Consider the following 23,561-nt stretch of genomic DNA (forward strand, 5'->3'; position numbering starts at 1 on the left):
CTGACCATCTTGATGGTCGTTTTATTGTAGTTCAACAAAAAAAAACAGAACCCTTGGACAAACCCCAAACCGTACATCTACAATTACACGATGTTTATACAAAATGTTTAAATGCATAAAATATAGTTTACGGTAGCGGCTTCTTTTCTTTGAAAGAATCTCCACTTATTAAAATCAGTCCGAGCTCTGAAAAAAACATAATTTGACATTAATTAATTACGAAACCGTACTCTCAATTTACAAGAAAATACGATTTTTCATGCATGTTTCGGATACAATTATTTGCTTTGGATGTGCTAAATGAGTTCTTTGGGTCCTTATTTCGGTAAAAAAAAAGAATATTTTGAAAGGTACAGGCGATTTCTGAGTTGGTGACCTCTAAACCATAAAATGGAGCTGCTGTAAATCAGTAATAATCACATCCTATTTACCCTTTTCTTTTGTGAATGTGGTACGGGTACGACTTTCGACTAATCTTCGTTCATAACTTTCATCTTCGTTCATAACTTATGATAACGGGCGTTGGAAAAGGAAAACAATAAACCACCAAACGGTATCGATAATAGAACAAAACTTATCCAAAAAAGGTTGTCAAGAATAACAGAATTCGCCTTCTGCCTACATTTTCATTTAAACATAGAAATAAAATAATACAAAATAAATAGAATATTGAAGTAGCAATGATGTTATCGGGGATAATTGAAGTTACAAAATTTGTTCAATTTTTTGCTGTCGGTTTTGCGTTTGAGAAGCTGTAGGACCTGTCATGGGTTCCAACCATTTTATGACTTAGCGGACACTAACTTAGAAATCGCCTTAATTACTGTGGAATTCTATGAATTGAACTGTCGTCATAAACAAAAATTATCAACAGCGTAGTACTGTTAAATTTTTAATAGCGAAGTCCGTTGGTTATTTTTTTTAAACCTTTCAGTCTGTTTTTTTTCTAAAATTTTCAGAAAATTCTTCATTTTGCCATGCGTAGTTATTTGTATCATAGTTTCAAAAATCAAAAAACACAAAATATGAAGTTATTTTAAAACTTTCTTTGCTAAATGTTAAATGACAAAATACAATTAAAATTTTACAAAATGGCCCTCGGAATTCTGTAAAACTCGCCTTTTTTGTTTCTTAATCTAACAAATAAACAATTTCAAATTAATATGCAACGCCACGGAAAAGCGAGGTCCACGAAAAAAGCGAGTCTACAGAATTCCGAGGGCCACCTAGTTACGAGTTATAATTATTGAACTATGTGCTGAAAGAGGTGTGGGTTACTCAAATATTGGTTTAAATTAAGGAATAAATTTTATTCTTTTGGCATTTGTTGCATAATTAAAAATAAAAAAGTTCTTTGTTAGTTTTTGGTTTTTACGATTTTAGAAACACATTCTGATAAGTTTTAATTTAAGCAAAAACTATTTATTCCGTGATTTATGCGTAAAATTAAAAATAAAGTTTTTTTTTTCTTTTGCAAATTCAATCCGGGGACATACTAGATAGACTACTCTATAGAATAAAAGTCGCAACTAAATTGGTAAATTTCTTCGAATAGTTTTTTCGTTAGACCAAAGGATTTTTTTATTAAAACCCCCAACACTTCAAGTCTTTGAGAAAAGGTACAATTGGCAGTTGTTTCGGATATAACAAAAGTCTTCAGATTAAGCAAAAAATTCATTGTTTTTAAGTTTGTATAAAGCACTTTAATAAATAAAGTCAGTGTATGTAGCATGTGGACTAGAGATAAAGTCAATCAAAAAATGTAATACCTGCATGTATCATGGGTAATAACATAATTAATTTCAATAAATTTAAAATATTACACTTTATAGAAACATCAGACATCGAAAATTTCGCGACCGAAAAGTATTTTTTTTCTTCTTATTGTCTTAAGGAACCGTTATAAATATTTTTTCGGGTGCATTAATACTAGCACTTTTACATTCTGGCACAAAACACCTCTGTTTTGACCCCAGTTTCAATTATAAAGACGGCAATCGAATTAGAGTAATACAAACGCACGGCTCTGCTAAGAGCGAAGCTGAGATGTGACGTCACAAAGCTAGCCTCGCTGATAGGTATGTTTTCCAATCTCGCTCGAATCGGACTTTTAAAAACGCTTAAAAAATTATAAACAATTTTTTTGCAATTTTTCTATTAGCAACATGAACATGAAAACTATCGATTTTCATCAAAATTCAAAAATGTGCATTCTCCCCACTGTGAACTGCTGCCAGGTGTTTGCTAAATATATACTTCTTTTCAATTCATAGCGAGGCCCCCATTTTAATGTCAACTAGTATACATGAGTGACCAGTATATTATTATGTTAGTAAAATGCATGAAAGTTGGTACTAATTGGGATGTTTTGAAGAAGAGGGGGATATCATGTCATACGTCAATTTGTCAAAATATATTTGTTTGCTCTAACCTACAAGCTTAAATTTTTAAACTTTTCTGGCTCTTAAAAAGTGCACTGTAAGTTGAAAGTCCGTATTAAAACACTAAAAAGTAAGATACCGGTCATTTCTTTAACTGGACCGATGCGTAAGCTGCAATTGAAGACTTCGCAATGATAGGTTACGTCCAGTACAAAAAGGTACCCCAAACTTATACAAAGGCAATTTGGGGCAAGATTATATCAAAATATATCAAAATTCTTCAATCCTTTAATTGAGTAAGCATTCCTGTTTCAAAAAACTCAGCGAGATTTTATTACTTCACTGTTAATAACCAATAAAGAAACCACTTATTTAACAACCATCTCAATTTGTAAGACAATAACTTCATACGGAAGAATTCAACAGTTTTTGATATTATTCCAACGCGAAATGTAAATGTCTCATGAGTGTTTACAATTATGACGTTCCTGTCAAAATGCTGTCATACATGTCGCCAACTTTTGGTGTTTAAAAATGTCCCCAAAAAGTACATTCCTCGACACAGTTTTTGGGTACAGTCCCAAATTTCGGGCCAGGTTCGACCTTTGGACCTCGCAAAGAACTGAAATCTAGTATAGTTCTGTGTTTAAAATTAGGTTTGTTTATCGCTTTTTGTAATTTTTCTTCATCACAATATAATTTAATATTTTGTTGGTTTCTAACAGATTGCATAGACTTACCATATGGTGCATTAACCATTAGTTTCCAGAAATCTTTTTCAAAATCATTTTTCGCCTTCTGTCTTTGTTCAGTATTAAATTTTACATATGGTGCTATGAAATTTGACTGAGTAAATTTTATACCTCTGTGAACCTTTGTTATTCTAATACCTAAACTTTTGTAAAGTTTTAATGTTTTGTAATGAATTACATAATTTTTCTTATCATAGAAATGACAAAGTAGTTTTTCTACTTTTCCGCCCGGGGGAATTCTATTTTCCGGAGCCAAAGGCAAGTCATTGAATTTGTTATGAATAGCCAAGTCTACAGGGAATGCTAAATCAACTTCTAAAACATAACCGGTATCACTATCTGATAACAGTATACCATCAACATTTTTAATTTCATCACAAGTCAACCAACCATTTAAAGTTTTTTTCTGGTAATCTCTGAGATAAAGCCCATCCATATAGATTATTAGCATCTATATAGATAATCTGAGTATTTTCATCTGCCTGCGAATACCTGTTACTACACTGTGAAATACCTCCTCTAATTCCGTTTTCAAAAAACAAATACATTTCATAATCAGTTAATAATTCCAACTTCACTGAAGTATATTTGAGCATACAGTCCCAAGCTAACCCCGGAGTTGTATAATACCAAACAGGATCCAGTCCATAACTCTTTTCTAAACATAAATCTCTAAAATTTTCAAATACATCAGTTAATAGCAAAACATCTAGTTTTAAGTATAAATCATGCCATTCACCCAAGTTTTCAATTTTAAAATATTTCCATACTTTCACTGCATGTTTGAATTCTTCTTGAGAAATTCCTTCTTTTGTGAGCGAAGAATAAAATTTATCTATTGATGGAAGTTTTGTTTCAGAAAATTCCTTTTCTAATTACCTTGCTTTTTTCTTTCCTAAATAACACATCTAATTCATGATTTGAAAAGTATTTAATTATTTCTCTCAACTGACTTGATTCCAGATTAGATGACAAATTGTCTAGGCTACTTGCTAAAAATCTAAATGAATCGATAAATCTCAGTTCGATATATCCATTATCATCCATTCTAAAAATTTTACTGAAAGAAATATATTTCTCTTCGTTATTAGGTATTAATTTCAATTGACTTTTATCTTCTCCTAGATTTTTTATAAACAAATGACAATCGTAAGCGCTTAAATTATGAAACAAAATTGGAATAAACAATGGTTGTCTATATTTCAAATTGCATTTTCTACAAGCAGCTCCTCTATATTTTCCAGTGTAGTGATCATGATCTCTTACTTTTGGGTTTTCTATAGAAAACACATTTTCACAAAGATAACAAATTTTTGTTTTTTTTTATATTCTTCTAGTTCGATATCTTTTATGGGTTTATTTTCTTTTAATAACTTGTATATTGTTCTGGCATATTCAGTTATTCTTTTTATAAAACATTTATCACTTTCCTCTCCTCTGTAAATTTCCAATGGGTTACCAATATTATTATAAGCACTCTTAATGTATAATCCATAACCACAGGGAATATGAAATTGTGTTTTATGAGTATATGATGATTCAGGATTTGGTTCGCATGTATGAATAGGTTTCAGAATAGATTCAAAATCAGAATAAATTACATACGGATGTCTTAACATTCTTTGAAAATTTTTAAATTTTAATATATTATCTTCAGGCATGTTCGGAACACATGGTTCATTACTAAAGCACACATTTTGATGTTTCTTTAAAGCATCTTCAGTTCTAGCGGAGTAGTTTAAACATCTTCTACAGAAATGTTTTTTGTTTCTATTTACTTCCAACTGATCATTCAACAATCGACTCAAATTCTTATATAAAAAAAAAATATATAAAATATAAAAAAAAATAAAAAAATAATAACAAAAGATATTACATATATAGGTTTCACCAAATAATTTAAAAAAAACAATAAGGATTTTATTGGGTGTTCGTAATTTTAAATCCCTAATTATATAAAAATTATTAAATACAAATACAAAAACAGCTCAAGAAATTAGAGAATACTATAATATTACTTTGGAAGAAATATTTTATTCATATTTGGAATACACTAAAGACTTTTATTTGAATATAGAAAAATCACTCCATAAAGCAAATTGAAACGATAATCTGAAATTAAGAGAGATTGTCATGTTTTTTAGTCCGCATAAATCTAAGTGTGGGAAAGACATGTTTTCATGATAATTTAATCGATGATGACAACGTAAACAGATAACTCATCTTTTGATAACAAAAATTTTTGGACTGCAGATGTAAGGATCATTTTTAATGTATTTTGACACGCTGAATTCAAATCTGTGCTCAGTTTTTCTCCATCAAGTCTAGATTTTGAAATAGCATATGATTGTTGACCCCTCGTGATTGGTCGCGGGTCTCTGTCAAACTGAAAATATATTCAGAAATGGCAAGTAGAAAGTGTATGTTGTGAGTATGTTTTGCGTGGCTGTGATAATTATAACCTAAACCTACCTACCCAGTGTCATTTGTATCCAAACATTCCCTAATGTAAATTCTGAAAATTCTTGGATGTAAGTTGCTGTAGGTACGTTCTTTTTGGGAAAATCTTGTGAGAAATTACTGGATGACAAGTGCGAAGTCAAATAATAAACGTTTTTATAAACTGAATATAGGTAGGTATGCCCCTTTAATTATTCTATTAATTGCTATCATGTTTTGGGCGTGAAAACAACGTTTCTTCTTTTACGACATTGGAAAACGATACACTATACCACGTGGCTGTTCAGATGTTTCATTTATTTTAATTTTCGACACAACCGTTAAAAATTACCGAAAAGCAGACGACTTATATTTAACTTATAAACTTATAATACTATTAATAAATAACAAGACATTTTATTACTTACCAGCAGCTTTAACAATTAACACCAAACCAAAACTGAAACGACTGAAACTGTCAATCATCTGTCAACGCAGAACGCAGCGGAACGGACAAAACTGAATTATCGACCGAAAGAGCGTCGCGCGCCATCCTGGTCTAGATGGCGCTAAGCATATTATCGTTTCAAGACCGACTCTATCCGTATAAGAGGCCTGTTCGCTCCCTATTAAAACGGGTTCCCGTCTAGCAAGCCATGGACGTGCGGATTGTGGCGTCACCTACCTGCTAATTCGAATAACTAAATTGTCAAATCTCCGCTGTCAATCATTTTCCGATTCGTAATTCATCGTTTTGGTGTCTTTAAGTTCCTCTTTTGTGGTTACCAGCATTTCTCATCTAACAAACCAACCCTCTCTTGCGTTCTCCTGCCCACGGACTTGCTTTGTCTTCGTTATTTCGTGTTCAGGACTCCACTTGACCTTGATGCCGCAGTTTAGAAGAAACGGTGGGTGCTGTGCGGTGTGCGTCTCGTTCATTTTCATTTAGGGGGGTTGTTGATCGAGTACGTCGCCTTTTTTTCACTTTGGCTAACGCGGTTTTAACTATTGAGATCGAATTTCTTTGATCTCCATGGCATGGCTGCACCCGACTATACTTTTCCAAGTTGAGACTCGTTTTTATGAGGGTACGTCTTTGTGTAAAAGTTAAATGGCTCTACAATGCAGACCATAAATTGTGGTTGCAACTCATCACTAGGGTTCGACCAGGACCGCACCGGACCCAACAGTGCTTTTGGTGCCAACTCTTCGATCAAATACGATCAAAACTTTTTTTGTCATGATTTAAATGCTGTTGATGTGTCCAATGATAATTTGACAAAAGTTTGCTAATTAGCGTAATGATGCTGTACATTGGATAAGGATAAAATTAGTTTTAAATTAGATTAAACTGTTTAATCATCGCTCTGGTAATGGTAGGATTGCTATTAAAACACGCGTCAACATTTTTTGACGAAATTTGGTGTTTGGAAATATGTAAATTGTATTTTTGATAAAAAAAATTTTGCCAACACCAAGATTTGATCCAACAATTTTCTGTATCTGAAACTGTACTATCACAAGCGTTAGTTTATCTCAATTTCTGTAGCCAAGCACAAGGGCAACATTTGGTGAAAAATTTGGAAAAAAAGATTTTGTACAAATAATAATTTAATGACGTTTGCCAGGTACAAAAGTTTGCTTGAACTCTATTCAAATAGTCTTAGAAAAACTTTTTCCTCTTGTCTTGTTGTAAAATTTAGAGATAATTCCATAATACCCTCAACCCGTTGGTAAATCCTAATAAGGGCAGGTTTTAAGGGATAATCAGGTAGTCTTGAGCAAACTTTCTATTTTCACGTAGAAGTTTATTTCTCGTTCGTACTCAGTGCAGTAAGGAGCTTTTTTTTGGTGATCGGTTGCGTTCTGTTTGTTTGTTGGTTTTTCTGGTTGTGATTTTACTAAAACAGTCTTTTTCAAGATTCCTTGATAGATAAATATGCAAAAGAACAGGGCCACATCGTTCTTCGTCTTCCGCCATACTACTGTGTTCTCAACCCAATCGAGTTGATTTGGAGCACATTAAAAAGATCAATTAGAAGAAAAAATACTTTCCCGACGCTAAGCTCAAAAGTTTTAGATTTAATTCGCCAAGAAGCTGCAGATATAACGTCGGAAACTTGGAAAAATCGTATCAGGCATGTTGTCGATGTAGAGAATACTTTTATGTCGCCAAATTTTACACCTTTTGTAATTAATTTAGAAGAAGATAGCGATGACTCTGTAAGTGATTATGATTCCGATTAATTGTTTCAATTGTTTGTTTTTTTTTGTTTTAATATACAAATTATACTAATCAGGGATTTATTTTATTTAGTAAATTTTAAAATGAAAGGAGAAAACCAAAAAAAATTGCGGTCCGGTCCTGGCTTGAGACCTCTCGGACTACCTAAGAACTAATTTATGACAGGGTTCTTTACAACCTCGAAACCACTGCTAATGTTTGCGGTAATCGTTATTGCAGGGCCATAATAACGAGTCTCAACTTGGAAAAGTATACCTTCCGCGGATTGTTTCTTATTAGACGGCACCACTTTGTGAAACGGTTGCGTTATATTGTAGAAAATCTCATGTATCCGTCGATTACTACCCCAAAATCTTCGCGGAGTCCCGCGCAGAGGGTTCTGTTGTTACTTCCGCACCGATAAGGGCTGTCAGACTTTCTCTTCGAACCCGCTTCACGCGCCTGGCGTAGAGAGTCATCATGCGTTCCCAATATTAGCGTAAAAGTGCCTATTTTCGATAAACAGTGTAACTACTGGCGTAATTGACAAATCAACATAACCTATTTGTCTCGTTAGTGCATTGACTTTAACTAAATAACCTAGATGGTGCAAAGTACCCGCCATGATGTTCCTACTCACCAGCCATATTGGAAATAGTGGATTCAAATTTTTTGACAAGCCGCAATTCTCAAGAGTAATGTTTTACTCTAAGTTGAAATAAACCACCGAAAATAGTTTGAAGAAACATGCAAAATTTAATAAATTATGACTAAAGTTGTATACCAAACAACCAAAATAATAAACAAGAGCTTTAATTAGAAAATGCTAGGTTCTATTTGACCAGTTTAAAAATTTTCGAAACTTATCATTATCACTCCTACATTTTTAAATATTTTTATACAATATAAAAACTACAGACCATTTAGTATTTACACTTATTATTATTAGATTACAATAAATTAGGAACTAGTTTATCAAAAATCACTGGAAATTCTACGGCAGCAAAGAAAAGAAAACAGACTATTTAACTTGACTTTTTACAAATAAATTTTTATTATAAAACTCATTATTTTAATAAAAAACGATGCTTGTCAACTTGTGTTAATGACGTCGTCGAAAAAACATCTTAGATAAATTAAAATTACATCTTTTTTGCTTTTCAAAATGTAAAACGGATTTTGCAATATAGGCAACATTTGATACACCGGTGTACCAGATTTATATCATTGCATACACAAATGCTATTTCCAAGATGGCCCATGCCAGGAACACGGATTTCTACCACCACCACCGGCTTTTCACCGTCTAGGTATATTATATACTTTTCCAATTTGAGACTCGTTTTTATGAGGGTGCTTCTTTGTGTAAAAGTTAAATTTCTTCACAATGCAGACCATAAAGTGCGGTTGCAGGTCATCAGTAGGGTTCGACCAGAACCGCACCGGACACAAAACTTGCATTTGGTGCCAAAGCTATCCGTGACACTAAACCCTAAATATTTTCTTTTATTTTTTTTTAAATATATGTACCAATTTTACTAAGTAGTGTTAGGATTTATTACATTTGCTAAATTTTAAAAAGAAATCAGAAAAAAATTAGAAAATGTCAGCAGCCCTTCCTGGTTTGAGATCTCTCGGACTACCTAGGAAATAATTTATGGCAGGGTTCTTTACAACCTTGAAACCACTGATAATGTTAGCGGTAACCGTTATTGCAGGGCCATAATAACGAGTCTCAACTTGGAAAAGTGTAACATGTCACTGCGTTAGTGACAATGACTGTCCCAGTAGTAGGGGAAAATATCACAAGACGGCGCCACAATCCGCACTTTTTGGCAGGAACTTCTAAAAGGCCCGAGCGGACAGGCCTCTTAAGGATATAGTCGGCCTTGATCGTTTTTATTAAAAAAAAGGTGTAATCACAAAATAAAAAGCCTCAAATTTAGTAAGTTGTGTAACAAAAACAAATTATACTTATACCGTTCGCACCGTTACTACAAAACAATAATGACATTATTGGTTGCCTACCGTTGAATACAACAAACAATTTCTATAACGGGAAAAACGAGTTCTAGGGTATTTTTGAGGGATGTTTATAGACCATACCAAGATACATATAAGACTGGTACGTCAACTCCCTACTGTAAAAATGTGTCGTATTTTTGGGTCCAGATAAAACCTCACATAGATGGCGACACTCTAGCGACGGACTGTCATAAGCAATAAAGTTAATAAAATCTAGGTGCATGGTGTTAAATAAAAGAATGCCGTTATTGTAATGTCAAAAAGCAGCAAATAACAGAAAGGATCGCATTTTTTTTTTTAAATTATTAATAACAAAAGACAATAATAATTACAAATCGGAAAAAACAACTACCTAATTTAATTAAAATACTGTTGAAACGCCATCCCGTTTTTTTATTGCACAATTGACACCTACGAGAAATGCATTGTACATTGTACATTGTAAGGTGTAGCCCCATCTTGTTGAAAGAAAACTAGTTCTTTCTGTTATTTGCTGCTTCTTGACATTACAATAACGATATTATGTTATTTGACACCACGCACCTAGATTTTATTAACTTTTATTGCCTAAATTTTTTCATTTTTGATATTTTTTTTTAATATTTTTGTAAAAGTAGAATATATTACACATTTCTGAATCAAGAAAATTAATATCTTCCAAATTATGAAAAAAAAAATGGGTGTCAATTTAAAATAAGAAAGTTGAGTATCGCCCAAAAGATACTAAGACATTTAGAAAAATTTTAAAATCATCAGCTTATAGGAAATTAAAAACTATTTAATTTGTTTTTTAAATTTTTGAAATCGGTTCATAAATAAAAATTCTACAACGCCTGCCGTTTTTAAAAAAACACCCTGTATTTTAATAGTGAATGAAGTGAATCATCCTAAAAAAAAACATGCAATTTCAACGAAATTTTAGTACCTTCGAGAAGATAATGCGTTATAAATGCACTGTATATAATTTTGGCCTGAATGCTTTAGTTTGTAATATACTGAGTGTTAAAGACTCGCATGCCTAGGCTAAAAAAAATAATCTAGAAATGTTTACGATACTTAGATAGAAATATATAGGTGGAATATAAAAGCCAATTAAACACATTTTAAGAAAAAAAGGCCGCCAATCAATAAATTTCAAGTTTTCTAAAAGTATTACGCTTTTTTTTTAGCTAAACTGTTTTACTTTTTTCCCCAAACGTTTTGTTTAATCGTTTTATTTTTTTTCGACCGATGTTTATAGCAATGTATTATTTTCTCCTTATTTGGCCTATAAACTCGGTTTGATAGATTAATACGGGTATTGAAATTAAAATAACAATTGAATGTTGTAAAGCACATTTTACAATCACTAATTTTAAAATAATCTCCTTTAGAATGGGTTTTTCTGAATGGGATTGTAAACATATTTTTCTTTTTATGATTCTATACCAAAGCTCATTACTATCGGTCCACTCATTAAAAAGTTAAGTTGGCAGCAGCCCTTAGTGATTTTTATTGGTAACAGTTGGCAGTAAGAGCGTTTGACCCTGACGCAACTGTGGCATGCGTCAGCATTGCCAAAACTTGTTAAATCTATTAATCATTCTTTTGCAACAAATTTTAAATTAGTTATTGATTAATACACTCAACTTTGACAACGTGTTAACCTCAAAAATCGCTACATTTAATTTTCTCCCTTAGGAATTGAAAGCCAGATTTACACCCACAAATTTTTCGAAAATTTACACAAGAGAGTGGACTGATAGCAATGAGCTGGACTTTATATTTTAATGTGCCTACATATTTTTTGCTATTATGTTGGTTTTTTGATAACCTCAGTTGTAAAATAAAGTATCACAGGAACAATAAAAATGAACAATTCTACTAATAAAGTGAGCTTGCCACCCGAAATTTTTAAAAACTTAGTTTAACAAGAAGTGTTAAGAGAATTTAATTGCATAAAAGATGTGTTAAAATAAGTCTTATTTTCTATTTTATGTAGTTCTTGATAACTTGAAGTAGTTTAGAAGCATATGCTTAAAAATACTAGTAATCATCATAGGGAAGCCACAGATTTTTAGACTTACTTTCGATTTTCTTCGAATTCTCTATATTTTTTTTATTTTTTTTAATCTCGATTTTCTTTATTTTTTTTGGATTATTTTTATTTCTCTGTTTTTCTGCTTAGCTTCTCTCTCTATGTATATTTTTAAAAGTCTGTTTATTTTGTCTAAAATCTTATTGAATTTTATGGATTCGATTAGCTGTTCGAATTTGGATTCTGCATTTTTTACGTTTTCTCTCGTTGATTTCCTAGATTGTTTTTAAATGATTAAGTATGCTTTAACTTCTTTATTGACTTTACATTAGCATCTTTAGAATCTCTTTATATTCTCCATCTTTACTTAAAATTCTCATTGCATTTACGTCAAGTACTCTCTGGATTAAAATGTATTTAATTAATTCTCTGAATTACTTATTTTAAAATTATTTTCTAGATTTTGTCTAGTTTTTGTGTAGTCTCTAGCTACTTACAGTTTTTCTCCAATATCCTGGGAATTATCAGAGATCTTCTAGAATACTACTGATTTCTTAGATTCTTTAAATTCCTTTTAGATTCTCTTTCAACTCCTTACATTTGGTTTATCTTTAAAATTTCTAGTTGTTTTCTCCAAATTCTCTTCTTCGTATTTTCTAAATTTCGGCTGAATTGTATGGAGCAATTTTGTGTTTTTCTTAAATAGTTTAAAAATTTTACCATCTAATGATCCCCTTTAGATTCACAAGATTTTCTTATACTTTTGATTCTCTTTAAATTTTTATCGATTATTCTTAGATTGTCTTTACTGTCTCTAAACCTTTTACATAGATTACTTTTAGATTTATCATTATCTTAATTTATTTTTTCTTTTTTTATTTTTGATTTTTACTTTTGATTGATTTAAATAGTCTATAATTTCCCTTTCAATTTTTTTTATTTTTTAGTCTCTGGTTGTTTTAGATTAATTTTAGTTTGTTATTTCAAAATGAAATTTGCCAGATACTCTTTGTTTTTTTTATCTTTGTAGATTCTCTGATTTTTCTTTATAATTCTTTTGGATTTCCTAAATTTTGTTTACAATCTTTAATTTCACCTGGAATTCTTCTTAGATTGTTAAAATTCTCTTTTCTTCCGATACTTTAGAGCTCTAGATCTAACTTTCTTTCTTTCGTCTCTTTACATTGTCTAGGGTTTCTGTAGATTTTTCTTATATTGTTTTATATTCCTGTAATCCAAAGAGTTCTTTTAGATTTGTTTTACTTTTTATTCTGCATACATTCTCCTGAAATGCTGTATTTGTGATTTCTCTTGGATTGCCTTTGGAGTTTTTGTTTTTTGTAGATTTTCTTAGGTTCTCTCTAGATTCATTTTACATTTTTATAAATTCTCTGTGATCTAATTTTCCTTTTAGATTTTTCACAGATTCTTTTTATATTCCTTTAAAACGAACCTAAATTCTTTCTAGTTATTCTCTAACATCCTGGGAATATTAGAGATTATCTAGAATACTATTGAATTCTTAGTTCCGTAAATTCTGAATTTTATAGATTACTCTTGATTTTCTGAAAGTCTTTCTAGATTGTAGATTCTCGTTGGATTCTACAGATTTTTTCTATTTGAAGTTATTTATAATATTTTTGGAATATCTGGATTTTTTTGGATTTCCAATTCTCCTTGTTTCCCTTTAAAATTTTCTTAGTTTTTGCTTTTTTTATTAATTTTAGTCTGTTATGTGAAAACGAAATTTTCTAGAATTTTTTATCTTACTAGACTACATAAATTCACTTAATTTCGTTAGATTGTCTTGAATTCTCTTTGTAATTCTTCTAGGATTTTTATATTTACCTTAAATTCATAAAATTCACCTTCAATCCTTGGATATTTGAACGTTTTAAACTGTGCATAAGTTCTCACTGAATTTTTTTTTATTCTCTAGATCTAGATTTTCTTTGTTTTCTCTAAACTCTATCTAATTTTCTGTAGATTTTTCTTATGTGTTATATTTTTCCTAATTAAAGATTCTCTTTAAATTTTCTGTATTTTTGATTCTCTATAAATTCTCCTGAAATTCTGAATTTGTGGTTATTCTTGAATTGCCTTTAGAGTCTAGCGGCCGGTTTACAGAAGTTAAATCCTTAATTTCAATTAAATACTTAACATCATATTAAAGTGACTTATGATTATTTTTCCTCCAATCAAATGTCAGCAATCGTCAAATTAATTGCGAGATTAAATTAATTAAATTATTGTGTAAACCGGCCCTTGATGTTTTAAATTAATTTTAGATATTATATAAATATAATATTATATAATATATATACAAGGTGTTTATAAATGTTTCTAGCATCAAGGGTGGCTATTAAATGTCAAAGTTTAGATTTTTCAACTGACATTTGTAGTTAACCTCAATCATTGAACAGAGTTAATTTTAGTATTAAAATTGTCGAATTTACTGGATCTTTAAAAAAAATTAAAAAAAAAACTAAAATCTAAAATTGCCAATTCGTGATCTAAAATTCTGTAATTTTGTACACTTAATAAACGCCTCTAAATTAACAAGTTTACCAAATGTGGCAGCCTTAGCGTTAAAATTGTTTAATTTACAGAATTTAAAAATGTATATTGGATTTTGGATTCTTCCTAGTCAAAATGAAAATTTATAAAATTCGCAATTTGTGGTCTTAAATTTTGTAATTTTATACACCTAATAAACGTCCATTATGTAACAAGTCTACCAACTTTGACAGCATTAGTATCAAAATTGTCGAATTTGTGGGATTTTAGAAAAAAATCTAAATTTCGACTCCTTCCTATACATGAAAAATTCTAAAATTCGTAATTTGTGATATAAAATTCTGCAATTTCGTACACTTAAGAAACGCCTTTAAGGTAACAAATCCACTAAATTTAAGAACATTAGCGATAAAATTGTTGAATTTACAGATTGTTTTAAAATGTGAACATTGTGTTCTTCCTAGTCTAGAAATAAAAAATTCTAAAATTTGCAATTCGTGATCTAAAATTTTGTAATTTTGTACACTTAATAAACGCCTCTGAAGTAACAATTGTACCAAATTAGACAGCGTTACCGTTAAAATTGTTCAATTTACAGAATTTAAAAAAAATGATTTTCGAGTTTTTTTTAGTCGAAATGAAAATTTCTAAAATTCGCAATTTGTGGTCTAAAATTTTGTAATTTGGTAATCTTAATATACGTCTCGTAAGTAAAAAGTTTTCAAAATTCGACAGGATTGGGTTAAAATTGTTGAATTTATAGAATTTAAAAAAAAATTGAATTTTGAGTTCTTTCTCGTCGAAGTGAAAATTCCTAAAATTCGCAGTTCGTGATCTAAATTTCTGTAATTTTGTACACTTAATAAACGCGTGTAAATTAACAAGTTTACCAAATTTGGCAGCCTTAGCGTTAAAATTGTTCAATTTACAGAATTTAAAACAATATATTGAATTTTGGATTCTTCCTAGTAAAAATGAAAATTTATAAAATTCGTAATTTGTGGTCTAAAATTTTGTAATTTTGTGCACCTAATAAACGTCCATTATGTAACAAGTCTACCAACTTTGACAGCATTAGTATCAAAATTGTCGAATTTGTGGGATTTTAGAAAAAAATCTAAATTTCGACTTCTTCCTATACATGAAAAATTCTAAAATTCGTAATTTGTGATATAAAATTCTGCAATTTCGTACACTTAAGAAACGCCTTTCAGGTAACAAGTCCACTAAATTTAAGAACATTAGCGATAAAATTGTTGAATTTACAGATTGTTTTAAAATGTGAACATTGTGTTCTTCCTAGTCTAGAAATAAAAAATTCTAAAATTTGCAATTCGTGATCTAAAATTTTGTAATTTTGTACACTTAATAAACGCCTGTAAAGTAACAATTGTACCAAATTAGACAGCGTTACCGTTAAAATTGTTCAATTTACAGAATTTAAAAAAAAAATGATTTTCGAGTTTTTTTTAGTCGAAATGAAAATTTCTAAAATTCGCAATTTGTGGTCTAAAATTTTGTAATTTGGTAATCTTAATATACGTCTCGTAAGTAAAAAGTTTTCAAAATTCGACAGGATTGGGTTAAAATTGTTGAATTTATAGAATTTAAAAAAAAATTGAATTTTGAGTTCTTTCTCGTCGAAGTGAAAATTCCTAAAATTCGCAATTCGTGATCTAAATTTCTGTAATTTTGTACACTTAATAAACGCCTGTTATCTAACAAGTCTACCAACTTTGACAGCATTAGTATCAAAATTGTCGAATTTGCAGGATTTTAGAAAAAATCTAAATTTCGACTCCTTCCTATACATGAAAAATTCTAAAATTCGTAATTTGTGATATAAAATTCTGCAATTTCGTACTTAAGAAATGCCTTTTAGTTAACAAGTTCACTAAATTTGAGAACATTCCGATTAAATTGTTGAATTTATAGATTTTTTTAAAATGTGTTCTTAGACTAGTAATAAAAAATTCTAAAATTTGCCATTTGTGATCTAAAATTTATAGGCCACATAAAGAGAAAATAATACATTGCTATAAACATCGGTAGGAAAAGAATATTACGATTGAACAAAACATTTGGAGAAAAAAGTAAAACCGTTTAGCTAAAGAAAAAACGTAATACTTTTAGAAAACTTGAAATTTATTATTTGGCGGCCTTTTTGAAATATGTAGTGTAAAATAATGTCAATAAAGCATTTTTTTTCTTAAAATGTGTTTAATTGGCTTTTATGTTCCACCTATACAAGGTGTTATCTTGAGTAGAAAAATCTAAACTTTGACATTTCATAGCCCCCCTTGATGCCTAGAAACATTTATTAAACACTTTATATATATATGTATATATTATAATATAATATAAATTATAATATTATATTATTATTCTCTGAATTGTGTTTATTTTTCATGTTTTTTTTTTAATATTTTTTTTAGATTTTCTTTGATTTCTCTCGAAATTCTCTCCTTTCTTTTAGATTTGTCTCGGATTCTCTATATCTAGATCTTTTTGGATTAATTTAACATTTTCTAACTTTTCAATGTGCTAATTTTCCTTTTAGATTTTCTAGATTCCGTTAAGATGAACTTAAATTTTCTCTAGATTGTCTAAATTTTGTAGATTCTCATTAGATTTTGTTACCAAATTCACTTCTTTAAATCACATAGGTTCTTAAACAATCATTATTTTTAGTTCTTGGAAAGAGCGAATAGTCGTCCAATGCATCAAGCACGAAATCGCCGTATTTTCTCCTCACACATCCTGGGACTCGGTGGAAGGCGGCGTCAACGACTGGTTGGCCACAGCCTTCAAATTCAGATTAATCAAACCGATTCAAGAAAGACTCGACAACCCTCGCCAAGGAGCTGGAAGACTGTTGATGCTGGAAAGTCCAACAAGCGTGCAGAACGTGGCTGAGTTCGTCAAGAAGCACATTGGGATGCAGCATGTCCGCCTGGCCTTGGGACGCCACAAAGACCTAAGTAAGTCTCTTTACTGTTGAATTTTTTCATTGAGATTTTCTTTTAGACTCACTGGTGACTTCCATAGCGCTCTGCGCGGGCTCAGGAAGCTCCGTTCTAAGCGGAGTCGAAGCCGATCTTTACTTAACTGGAGAAATGTCGCATCATGACGTCTTGGACGCCACTCAAAATGGCGTCCACGTCGTTTTGTGCGAGCACAGTAACAGTGAAAGAGGTTTCTTGCGGGTTTTCCAGCGGCGGTTGAAGGAGAGTTTGTTGCCTGAAGAAGTGGAAGTTGTCGTTTCGAAAGTCGACAGGGATCCACTGAGTACAGTGTGAACTTGGTTTTATTGATCTAGGCAAATACAGGTTTTTAGATGAACTCTCCTGTGTAAATTTTTGGGTGTAAATCAGGCTTTCAAATCTTTAGGGAGAAAATTCGATTTTTGAGGTTAGCACGTTGTCAAAGTTGAGTGTATTAATCAATCTAATTAAACATTTGGTGCTACAGAAAGTTTTTAATAGAGATTTAACAAGTTTTCGCAATTTTTGTAGGACGATTAGCTTCTACAGTTCGTACAGTGAGAGTTTGAATGACAGAAAAGTCACTAAATCTACGCAATAAATACGCGCGAAATTTAAAATAACAAAGTAACCCCAGTTACTGACCACGGTGAATCGAGTATATACGGTGGCCGGACAGAATGATGACGTCACAGTCGCCCTGTAGAGAGCGGTTGCATGAACATTTTACGATTATTTCAATTAAATTTCGCAGAAATAATGTTTAAACTTTTATTAACATATCAGAAAATTATACAACGATTCTTTTCACTTTAGGGAAAAGCATTTTCTAACCATTTCTTAGCTATAATTTAGCAGAAATATTATTTTAACAGTAGACTATAAAATGTTACTTCTGGACCACGGCATTTGGCGTCTTAAAAATCACGGCAAAATCCTACAAATTTAACTGTTTGCCTAAAAGCAAACAACCAAAAAAGGGCAAAAACCCTTTAAAAAGCATTAATTTTTATGCACCCCAAAAGTACCCAAATATCTGTAGACCACCAAAAATTGGGCACACGAAAAAACGGGGTAGAATTCTACAAATTTAGTGTTTTTCCAAAAGTAGACAACCAAAAACGTTCCAAAAAACTTAGAAAATGCCTTGTTTTCAAACACCCCAAAATGGCTTTCTATTTCTGGACCAGGGCATTTGGCGTGTTAAAAAACAGGACAGAATCCTACAAATTTAGCTGTTTGCTCAAAAGTCAACAACCAAAAAAGGCATTAATTTTTATCCACTCCAAAAGTACCCAAATATCTGTAGACCACCAAAAATTGGGCACATGAAAAAACCGTTAAAATCTCCCAAAATAATGCAAAATCATCTCAAGAGCACTCTGAAAAACTTTCCAAATCCGTTGTTTTTAGACATTCCAAATGGCTTTGTATTTCTGGACCAGACCAATTGGCGCATGCAAAAAAAGTAAAAACATTACCAAATCAAAGAGGTATATTTGGCGCCTTACAAAACAAGGCAGGATCCTAAAAATTTATGTTTTCCCAAAAGTTAACAACCGAAAAAGACATAAAATCCTTCAAAAATTATAGTTTTTAATGTGAGCAAAAAATACTCTAAAGTTTCTTTTCTTGTAAATCAATAGCCCATCAGAAATTGGACATATGAGAAAACTGTTGTAAATCATCCAAAATCAAACCTAATTATGTTAAAAGCACCCAAAAAAAACCTTACCAGAATTCCTTGTTTTGAGTCACCCCAAAATGTATTTACTTCTAGACCAATACATTGGCGCATGCGAAAAATTCACCGGTCGGAATGGCGACTGGTAAAAATATTAGACAAATAAGAGCTCTTGTTTTTAAATACCTCAAAATAGATGAACCAAGTATTACGCTTCCCATCTACGATTATGCACATTGTTAATATTAGTTAATAAAAATCTGCCATCTAGCAGAGAAAAAGAGAATAAAGTCTTCCTGTCTGCGACTCACAGATCGTTAAACCTAGCTTAATTGTCTATGCTGTGACTAAACATAAGGCCCTTTAAAATTTTTTGGAATTTTTTGATTCGTTTTGAAATTCAGGCGAAGCCCTCATGAGCGTCCACACAGTGGACTAGTGCGTAGCATGCGGAGCGAATTTTATTTTACAACTAGAATATATTCTATCGCTATGAAAAAGATTTTGCGCTTTATCAAGATTTGAACACGCAACAAATGAGCGCACATGTTTAAAGTGCGACGCTTAAACTTCTGGGCTAACACGGTTCTGTTTTATCAGCACGCCTATAATGGATTTTATACAAACGGTTTCGGATTGAATGTATTACGTTTATGCTAATTTTCTTATTAATTAAAAAAATTAAATTTTTTCTGTACTTTGCATTATCACATCATTCAACTTATTTACCTACGTATCGTAAGTTTTGGATATCAGAAGGGGAAGTAAGAAAAATTTTAAAAGAGAATTTAGGTTGTTTTTGTTATATCACAATTAAATTTTGTTACAATATAGGTAGTATAGTATAAAAAGTTAGAGACAAAATTTTAAACCACGGCCATTTAAACATTCACATTTCATGTGCATCAAAAGTTCAGTCTGCTCTGGATTGCCACTTTCCAGCCATTTCAAAATTTCGCTTACACTTTCGGAAAGATTCTTTCAAATCCGCCAAAGTTTTACAGCATTCCTTCACAAACATCTTTATGCTGTCTCAAGATTTCAACAAACATCCACAACTATTTTGAGAATTGATGTGAATTCAAATTGGAGCAAACGAAATAAGAATATTTCTGTATATTTGGCGTGACACTTTTAATTATGTATTATTATAATAAGTGAAATAACTGATAAATAAAATAATTGACTCGTTCTTTGAAATTTGTCAGATTAGTGACATCTGAAAACTCTAACCTTAAAAATGGCATGGTTACACTAGGAAAACAGTGGAACTAAAACGTTGGTTTCACAGTCGAAAAGTTACTAAAGTCACGTGAGTTAGTTCCGTATAATGAAAATACATACATATATCTACATATTACATGCATGTTTCATAGTGTCATAGTTACTAATCAACAAACGACAGGATTCTTGCCTAGTTACTTACTACTATGGGAGTAGAAAAAATAAATTATTATTACACCAAAGTAACGACACGAACGAAAAATTAGTTTGTTTGCTTTATAATTATATAATTTGTTTTTGTAACACAACTACTAACTAAAATTGATTTTCTTATTTTGTGATATTAAAAAGGTACAGATTTTCTTATCTTACTTTGTCGTAATTAAGAGAATTGTTTATATTTAGTTATAATTTTCATTGAACATATAAATAATAATAGTTTGGTTTTTTTTCAACTTATTTTCTTACCATATCAAATATTATGTACCAACTAACATAAAGTCGTAAGTCCCGGTTTAATGAAATATTAAAAAATACTCAAGTAGAAATGTATAATTTAATCAAAGATTAAGGGCAAAAAAATGAGATTATTTTCCATTACAATTTACAGATTCTCAAACTACCTTAAAATCAGCGAAATGCACATAAAATAAAACAGGGTACATAACTAACAGAGAGAATGATTTTAACATTCATAGCTATCCTCTACAATTGTTTCTATGTTTGGTTCATCTTGCAGTGTTTTTTTCTCAAAATTTTCTAAATACCTGATGCTAACTTTACGATCATCAGAGAGATGAAGACCAATTAAAATTTTCTTTAAACCCTTTCTTTCATTTCCTTCAAGTTCAAATGCTTCATAGTATTTTTTCCGTAGACACTGTTTTAGGGCCTTCTTTGCAGAATCTTGTTTATGCCGCTTTAGTTCAATTATAATTACTGCACATTTTGAAATAATAATTAAATCAAGCTCGGGTGAGCAATCCAACTTCCCACAACTAGAAATTAACATCCAAAGGTCACAGTGAAAGTGAAAATGAGCTTTTGGTAATTCTCGGTCGGTATACAAATTTTCCACAGATTTTTTAAACGCAACATATTTCATAGGTTCATGCTTCTCTCCACTTCCTAAAGACTTTAATGCATTCACAAATGACTCTTGTTGTTCTACAATAAACAGGTTAGTTTTAAATTTTACCAAAGCCTCCTGAAGTTTGTCTGTAAATACTTGTTTCAATTCTAGATTCGGAATTTGTAATGTCCAATTCCCATCATTCTTGTCAATAACGTTAAAGTACCCACATTGTGTGAGAAACTGAAGAGCTAAGTCTACCTGCACTAGTTCGATACAATTCAAAATTGATTCACGTAATGATTTCAGATTATAAATATCGTTCAACTCTATAGTTGTTGCTATGATGGAAATTTTCTCATTGTCTCTAACGGCAGGAAACACCTTCTCCCGCATTTTTTCGAATTTAAATAGTTGGCAGATATATTTGGTTCCAACCGATTCAATCCAATAACTTTTTCGTACGAGATTCGGTAAATAATTGGTAATAGACACAGGATTAGAAATTGTTGTATCTTTGTCTCCCACTACAGTGTAATTGTTGTACCAAAGAGTAATTTCATCAAGAGCTTTTTCTCTTTGACTTCCTTCTCTGACACAGTTGTTAACTAAAGCGTTTACTTCTTCTCTGGTAAATCCAAAGAATTTATAATAATCATAATCCTTGTCCAAGAATGTTCTACGTTCCACATTGTTAGCTCCTAATGAAATCGTACCGCCTGATGCAGTGACAGAAAAAATTATTACTCGTTGAACAAATTGTGCTGATATCCTATCTTTGCATAAAAGACGCATTAGTTCTCGTATGAAAAACATAATCTGTCGGTCTGATGAGTTTTCACCAAATAACATATTCATAAAAGGTGCGTCGAACTCGTCAATCAATATAATAATTTTCTTATGGGTTTGTTTTGTTTGATAGTGGACCGACAAAACCTCGATCAAATATTTAAAAGCCACCATTATGTATTGTTCTGCTGTGTTACGATCTATTGCCTCTTTCCAATGATCATCATCATCGGCATATTTCAAATAGCGCAAGAAACGTTCAATATCCAGTCTTCCCATATTGTTACTTGACCAGCTGAATTTTTCACCATCTTCGTGAATTAAACATGTTTTATATTTTCTAAACAGCTTCATTATCATATTTCTAAGACTCTCCAAAAAGTCGCTATATGACGTTACTGATAATTGTGCAAAATCAAGAAAAATTACTGGATGCTGTCCGCAATGCTTGCGAAAAAATCTTTTACTTCCACAACCATGATTCTCTATGCATTCTTCAATGCATTTGTAAATTCTGAGATCCTGGAAAAGTTTATATTTCTCCAACTTTTGTTGTTCACTGCTGACAATTTCAAAAAACTTCTCCAGCATTTTGCAAGCCATAGTCTTGCCAAATCTGGGCGGTGCAGTGAGAAGTATTCTATGTGCATCCTTCATAACGCATTTAATAAACATAGACTTGTCCACAAAAGTCGATGTCCAACGAAGAACTTCAAAAACCAAGTCAGGATCCTGAAAAGACATAACAAATTGTAATTTCCATGAATTCCTATTTGAACATAAAACAAATTGTACATTTGTTCGAAGCAAGTTACTTACGTCTTCACTTTCATTTGAGCCTCCGGAAGTGTCCAAAGATGTTACATCATCCAGTAAATTTAATCCAAGTAATTCCTATAACAAAAGTGTAATACCATGTTACCGTGTGATACAATAATATGTCTGGTCTTACTTGGTCTGAATAGACAGGTTTACTTTCGACTTTTTTGCGCCTTGATGAGGATGAGGAGCCCTCCATCAGATCTACCTGAAAAAAATTTTATATTCAACGAATTTTTTTATCTGTAATCTGTATGAGTAAAAAAATATTAACAAAGTTCCGTTCAAAATGATTTAAAAAGATTCAAAATAAATTTTTTACAATAAATAAAAAAATGACCAATACTAAAGAGAACAAAATTGTAGCAGAATATTATACACCATTAAAAACAAGACAACCATCTGAACTCCAACAATTTCAATGAAGTAACTCAAATGAGAAATCGTAATTTTGCCATTGAATATCTCAATTCGACTGTAAATAAAAAACTAACAAAGACAGAATTTTGCAAATCTAAAAATATTTCTAGAAATTCCCTAAATATGGGACTAAATTCAGTTGGAATTAAGATTGCATGTAAAACGAGAACAAATGAGAACAAACGGGAACAATCCGGGACAAAAGAGAACAAAT

General features: G+C 31.2%; 2 protein-coding genes across 2 annotated transcripts; one reads left to right on the forward strand and one right to left on the reverse strand.

The window, feature by feature from the left end:
- The first annotated feature begins 7,787 nt into the window (after nucleotides 1–7,787).
- Nucleotides 7,788–17,697, forward strand: LOC148170581 (NIF3-like protein 1). The gene is made up of 3 exons (XM_088041360.1): nucleotides 7,788–7,795; nucleotides 17,047–17,336; nucleotides 17,383–17,697. Exons 1-3 carry the CDS (start codon nucleotides 7,788–7,790, stop codon nucleotides 17,652–17,654), a joined length of 570 nt encoding a protein of 189 aa, XP_087897486.1. The 3' UTR covers nucleotides 17,655–17,697.
- A 3,092-nt stretch (nucleotides 17,698–20,789) lies between these two features.
- Nucleotides 20,790–23,141, reverse strand: LOC148170582 (uncharacterized). Its single transcript, XM_088040970.1, has 2 exons — nucleotides 23,061–23,141; nucleotides 20,790–23,002 (listed from the first exon to the last, which is right to left on the reverse strand). Exons 1-2 carry the CDS (start codon nucleotides 23,124–23,126, stop codon nucleotides 20,933–20,935), a joined length of 2,136 nt encoding a protein of 711 aa, XP_087897096.1. The 5' UTR covers nucleotides 23,127–23,141; the 3' UTR covers nucleotides 20,790–20,932.
- Between the last annotated feature and the right edge of the window lie 420 nt (nucleotides 23,142–23,561).

This window comes from Gnatocerus cornutus, chromosome 7 (assembly GCF_029298725.1).
Source record: "Gnatocerus cornutus isolate USDA-ARS CGAHR chromosome 7, icGnaCorn1.1, whole genome shotgun sequence".
Classification (NCBI taxonomy): domain Eukaryota; kingdom Metazoa; phylum Arthropoda; class Insecta; order Coleoptera; family Tenebrionidae; genus Gnatocerus; species Gnatocerus cornutus.

Bases quoted from the DNA above. Each gene is read 5' to 3' on its own strand.
- LOC148170581 (XM_088041360.1), top strand. The intron at 17,337-17,382 runs GTAAGTCTCTTT...ATTTTCTTTTAG, and splicing joins GGGACGCCACAAAGACCTAA to ACTCACTGGTGACTTCCATA.
- LOC148170582 (XM_088040970.1), bottom strand. From the start codon at position 23,126: ATGGAGGGCTCCTCATCCTCATCAAGGCGCAAAAAAGTCGAAAGTAAA. The intron at 23,003-23,060 runs GTAAGACCAGAC...CTTTTGTTATAG, and splicing joins AACCTGTCTATTCAGACCAA to GAATTACTTGGATTAAATTT.